Source organism: Rhinoderma darwinii, chromosome 3 (genome assembly GCF_050947455.1).
Source record: "Rhinoderma darwinii isolate aRhiDar2 chromosome 3, aRhiDar2.hap1, whole genome shotgun sequence".
Taxonomy (NCBI): domain Eukaryota; kingdom Metazoa; phylum Chordata; class Amphibia; order Anura; family Rhinodermatidae; genus Rhinoderma; species Rhinoderma darwinii.
This window is the reverse complement of record NC_134689.1, coordinates 235,452,277-235,458,547: the sequence shown is the minus strand read 5'-3', so window position 1 is coordinate 235,458,547 and position 6,271 is coordinate 235,452,277. Positions and strand designations below refer to the sequence as shown.

Below are 6,271 nucleotides of genomic sequence, written 5' to 3'. Positions count from 1 at the left end.
AACTTATTGTATGCTCAGAATCTGGAATGCTGTTGAATCTTTGTGCAGTAGTAGAACTACTGTTTGACCACCTAAATGACATAATAATATAAAGCTTTCCTTCCACGCAAGCATCGAATCCTTCATACGCGATTGTATCGCTGTCACGACCGTCGCCTACGTTACCGTAAAAGCCCCGCCCATGTGCCGCTTACACAAGTCACGTGGCCCCTGTATCCGGGTAATGCCTGACGTTGTGTAGGCGGGGTCACGTGTCTCTACGGCAACCGTTCCACGCTGAGCCGCCTCGTAGCTAAGGCAACAGTGCTGTAGGCTGCTGCTAGAAGGAAGAGTGGCGCATTAAGCAAACCACCGGAGACACCGAGCCCCCGGGACAGCGCCGCCTGGTGAGCACCACGCACTCAGATCCTGTCACATAGTATATGGCCCCTCGTTTCCCCTTTTACCAATCTGCTGTGAATAATAAAAAAAATAAAAATTTATATTTCGCTGGAGTCAGGCAACAATGTACCCTGTAACAATGTAACAATAAATGTGTGCCCGCCATCAGCCCCTTTTCTCTATAGAAAGGGTGTAGATCAGCAGTGTTCCCCACTGGCAGTGGCATCTGTTGCTTATTGAGACGCTTCCTAAAAAGATTCACCAGGTAATATGAAGAACGCTGTAAGACCCGTCAGCTCGTATGTGGACAATCAATTGCCACCGACCTGTTGTGTAGTTCGCTAATAACTTCATAATGATTCCTTCTTTCTTTTTTTTCGTTCCTGCAATAAGCGATAATTTCATATTACTTGTATCTTCTACCAGATTTATACTTGTATTGTGTTTTTCTGCTTTTTCATAGGAAGTGATAATATGAAAATCTGGCCATTGTTTAAGGTGTTTTAGGCTAACGAGAATGGTAATACGTCATCTTCTTATTTACTAACTTTTATGTCCGTTATTTTGAAAAATAAATATTTTAAACATGTTAAGATATTTTATGGCAATATGATCACCATTCTTAGGCTCTGTTCACATCAGTCTCCATGGCAGATTTCATAAAACAAACATGACAGAAAAAAGGCGCAGCATGATGCACTTTTTTGGGCAGGAAATGTCGGAAAACAACTGAAGCCGACGGACACTATTGACTTTAAAGGGAATGTGTCGCTAGAAATTTTTTTTAATTTTTTTTTAGTTAAACAGTTAGTGTATACATGATTAGACATTGTTATAATTTTTTATTTTTTTTTCACAAGTCAGGAAATATAATAAATTCGATTCTAATTTATAACATTTCCCAGTGCTGGTCACTAGAGGGAGCAATTCCCAAAATTGCAGCATTGGCATGTGGTAAAGCAACCACATTGCTTTATGCTGCAAAATTTGGTGTAAACACACACACTCTAGTGAGCTCACAGAATCCCCCCTCCTTTATCCTGGCTAGTGCCAGGAGAAAGGAGGGGATTGAATGTTCAAGCCTCCTACACTGTGTGTCGCCATTTTTTGAGCGAATACACAGTAGGTTTACATACAGTGGTAATCACACAGTAAAACACGAACAAAACACTGACATAACTTACCTGCTCCTGCCGCTGCCGCCGCTCCCTCTGGTCCGTCCGCTCCGTCTTCTCCCTCCGCTCCTAGTGCTTGCTTCAGAACACATGTCCGGAAGCCGCGACCGAAAGTAGTCATCTTATTGTCCGGCCGCGGCTTCCGGTGCACAAGAAAATGGCACCGGATGTCGCTCGGCCGAAGACCTTCCATTTCGACTGTGTGGGAGCAGCGCATGCGCCGTTCCCACACAGACGGCGTACAGCATAGTGGATGGAACGGCTCCCGTTCGCATTCTCTATGGGGCTGTATGTGGCGTATTCCAAGTCTGTATGTGTCGTTAATTGACACATACAGAGATGAAAAAAAAAATGGCAGCCCCCATAGAGAAGTAAAAGTTTGAAAAAAACAAAAAGTAAAACACAAACACACAAATAAATAATTTTTGTTTTTAATAAAACACTAAAAGCAAATTGATCTAAAAAAAAAAATTTTCACGACACCCGTCCTTTAACCCGTTAGTGACCGGCCCATCGTGTTTCTACGTCGGTCACTAACGGGCCTTATTCCGATGCCATAGACTTTTTACGTCGCGGCATCGGAATACGTTTACAGAGCAGGGAACTGTCAGATCTCCCTGCTCTCAGCTGCTAGAGGCAGCTGAGGGCGTCCCTGCTCTGCCGTGTGAGATCGATATTAGTATCGATCTCACACGTTTAACCCCTCAGATGCGGTGCTCAATAGCGAGCACCGCATCTGAGTGGTTTTGGAGAGAGGGATGGAGCTCCCTCTCTCCCCCACCGACACCCGGCGATCGCCGAGTGTCTGTGTCTCTAATGGCAGCCGGGAGTCTAATAAAGGCCCCCAGGCTGCCTGGAGTGAATGCCTGCTAGATCATGCCGCAGGCATGACCTAGCAGATGCCTGTCCGTGTTAAACGGACAGGCAGTAATACAATGTAATACAAAAGTATTGCAGTGTATTATAAATGCGATCGCAGAATCGCATATTATAGTCCCCTAGTGGGACTAGTAAAAAAGTGAAAAAAAAGTTTAATAAAGTTAATTAAAAAAAAAATGTGAAAAAAATGAAAAACCCAGCTTTTCCCCTTACAAAATGCTTTACTATTAAAAAAACAAAATAAAGTTAAAAAGTTACACATATTTGGTATCGCCGCGTCCGTAACGACCCCAACTATAAATCTATTACATTATTTAACCCGCACGGTGAACGCCGTAAAAAAAATAATGAAAAACTATGGAAAAATTGCTGTTTTCTGTGAATACTGACTTTAAAAAAATGTAATAAAAAGTGATCAAAAAGTCGCATCTACTCCAAAATGGTACCTATAAAAACTACAAGTCTTCCCGCAAAAAAAAAGCCCTCATACAACCGCATCGGCGAAAAAATAAAAACGTTACGGCTCTTCAAATATGGAGACACAAAAACAAATAATTTTGAAAAAAAAGCGTTTTTACTGTGTTAGGCCTCACGCACACGACCGTATTTTTTCCCACCCGTAAATACTGGCGTAAATACGGGTCCGGTGTCACACGTATTCCACCCGTTTTGCACCAGTATTTACGAACCCGTGCCCGTAAATATGGGTCCGGTGTCACCCGTATTCCACCCGTATTTACGGGCACGTTTTTGGCAGCAAAATAGCACTGCACTAATCGGCAGCCCCTTCTCTCTATCAGTGCAGGATAGAGAGAAGGGACAGCCCTTTCTGTAATAAAAGTTAAAGAAATTCATACTTGCCCGGCCGTTGTCTTGGTGACGCGTCCCTCTCTTCACATCCAGCCCGACATCCCTGGATGACGCGGCAGTCCATGTGACCGCTGCAGCCTGTGATTGGCCTGTGATTGGCTGCAGCGGTCACATGGCCTGAAACGTCATCCAGGACGTCGGGCCGGATGTCGAGAGGGACGCGTCACCAAGACAACGGGCGGGAGACCGGACTGGAGGAAGCAGGAAGTTGTCGGTAAGTATGAACGTCTTTTATTTTTATTTTTTTACAGGTTTATTCTGATCGGTAGTCACTGTCCAGGGTGCTGAAAGAGTTACTGCCGATTAGTTAACTCTTTCAGCTCCCTGGACAGTGACTATTTACTGACGTCGCTTAGCAACGCTGCCGTAATGACGGGTGCACACATGTAGCCACCCGTCATTACGAGAGCTCCATAGACTTCTATGGACTGTCCGTGCCGTTATTACGGCCTGAAATAGGACATGTTCTATCGTTTTCAACGGCATGGGTACCTTCCCGTGAGAAAACGGGAAGGCACCCGTCGCCAATAGAAGTCTATGAGCCCGTTATTACGGGTCGTAATTACGACCCGTAATAACGGGAGTTTTTACGGTCGTGTGCATGAGGCCTAAAAGTAGTAAAACATACAAAAACTATACAAATTTGGTATCGTTGCAATCGTAACAACCCGCTGAATAAAGTTATTGTGTTATTTATACCACACGGTAAACGGCGTAGATTTAGGACGCAAAAAAGAGTGGTGAAATTTCAGATTTTTTTCTATTCCCCCCCAAAAAAAAGTTAATAAAAGTTAATCAATAAATAATATGTACTTAAAAATGGTGCTATTAAAAAGTGCAACTTGTCCCGCAAAAAACAAGACCTTATACAGCTATGTCGACGCAAAAATAAGAAGGTTATAGCTCTTGGAATGCGACGATTGAAAAACGTAAAAAATAGCTTGGTCATTAAGGTCCAAAATAGGCCGGTCATTAAGGGGTTAATGGGTACCGTCACAACATTGAATTCCATTTTTCTGCTCCTAAGACAGAACAGAAAATGGAATTCTTAGCGTAAATGTGAACATAGCCTTAAAAAAAAAAAAAAGCATAGACTAAGGGTATGTTCACATGCAGTGGTTTCAGACGTAATTCGGGCCGTTTACGCCTCGAATTACGCCTGAAAAAACTGCACCATTACGCCTCCAAACATCTGCCCATTGTTTGCAATGGGAATTACAGTGTTCTGTTCCCACGAGGTGTAATTTTACGCGTCACTGTCAAAATACGGCGCGTAAAAAAGACGCCCACGAAAAAGAGGTGCATGTCACTTCTTGGGATGTTTTTGGAGGTGTTTTGCATTGACTCCATTGAAAAACCGCTCCAATAACGGCCGTAAAATACACTGCGAAAAACGTGAGTTGCTACAAAAACGTCTGAAAATCAGGAGCTGTTTTCGCCTGAAAACAGCTCCGTATTTTCAGATGTATTTTGCTAAGCGTGTGAACATACCCTTAGACTAAACAAAAAAATCCAACATGAGGACCAACTTCCGGGTGATATGGACAACAAACAGACTTAAAAGAACTCAAAGTAATAGTCCAATTTTGTGAAAAACCCCACAGGACTCCAAGCAATAGCAAATCTTTAGTAATTTGTGACTAGCATTTGAGTGAAGAACCCATGAGATCATCTGTTTTGTCCTCTTTTCCTATCAGCGTTGGTTCCTAATAGTTCCTTAAATGTTAAAATAGGTCATTTTAGCCATCTTTTTTTTTTTTTTATAATAATACTGTGTATTAATTATATCATATGTATTTACTCTGTATTATATCATATGTATTTACTGTGTATTATATCATATGTATTTACTGTGTATATGATAATATGTATTTACTGTGTATTATATCATATGTATTTACTGTGTATATCATATGTATTTACTGTGTATTTTATATAATATTTATTTTCAGCCAACGAAAAGTGCCAAATCCAGGGGCTCATCAAAGTCCAAAAGCAAAAGAAGGAAGTCAAAGAAATCTAAGAAAAGTAAAGAACCCAAACCTGAGGTGAACATCCTCAGTCCTGCCGCCATGTTGAATGCTTACTACATCTCCCATAATGCTGTGGACTGCTTGGAATTTCGTGGATTTAGCTGGTCTGGAGCTCCAAAAAAGAAAGGGAAAAAGGGAAAAGGAAAAAAAAAGAAATAGTTTCCCATAATGACTATAACATCTTAAGAGCATTGGGTGCCAAATACTAAAAACGTATGATTATAGAAATAAGCTGCTAATATTAATGCCCAGTGCCCAGTTAAGATTGTTGTTGTAAGTTAGTACAGACGGATTTCATACATATTTTATTCCTAATACATTTTGATATATTTACTTGTTTTTCTTTGGTTTTAACTGGATCTACTTTAAAACATTGAAATTGTTAGGAATTGCCCAAAAATTTGTATAGCTATAAATGTATGCCTTAGTGTCTTGGTAATGATATATAGAAATCTATTAAAGGCAATCTACCATATATTAAATATAACATTTATTATGTGGGTGAATAAGGTTTAATATGAGATAAAACTGTAATACACCACACAGACGTTCCGTCCGGGCACACAGCCAGCCCCAACAACTAATCTTGCTGCAGCTCCATCTGGAGCTAAATTTCATCGTTTGTTCCATGGTTCCACTTGTATTGGATACCTACCAACATTCAACGATCAGACAGGACTACATATGTGGTGCGTAAAGTGCTTTGCGGAAAATGTTTTTACAGTTAAGTCACACCTCTAACCCCGCCCAAACCCTGTCCATACACATCCAGTTTCCTATGTGACCTCACACAGTATCATGCCCCCATAGTGCCCCCCACACAGTATTATGCCCCCCATAGTGCCCCCCACACAGATCCCAACTCACAGCAGGTATCACATAGTTAATGGTGGAGCAGGAAACTGAAGGGGCCCTGATTCACCATTGGAGTCA

The 6,271-nt window shown here is 41.6% G+C and overlaps 1 protein-coding gene across 2 annotated transcripts; it reads left to right on the top strand.

Annotated features, from left to right (window-relative positions):
* The first annotated feature begins 230 nt into the window (after positions 1 to 230).
* On the top strand, positions 231 to 5,836 carry SMKR1 (small lysine rich protein 1). Of its 2 annotated transcripts, none has more exons than XM_075855104.1 (3): positions 231 to 386; positions 845 to 901; positions 5,258 to 5,836. In XM_075855104.1, the coding sequence occupies exons 2-3, from the start codon at positions 899 to 901 to the stop codon at positions 5,495 to 5,497; spliced, it is 243 nt and encodes an 80-aa protein (XP_075711219.1). In that variant the 5' UTR covers positions 231 to 386; positions 845 to 898; the 3' UTR covers positions 5,498 to 5,836. The 2 variants fall into 2 exon arrangements, with proteins under 2 accessions (XP_075711219.1, XP_075711220.1); XM_075855105.1 differs by lacking the exon at positions 231 to 386 and adding an exon at positions 395 to 646.
* Positions 5,837 to 6,271: the final 435 nt, after the last annotated feature.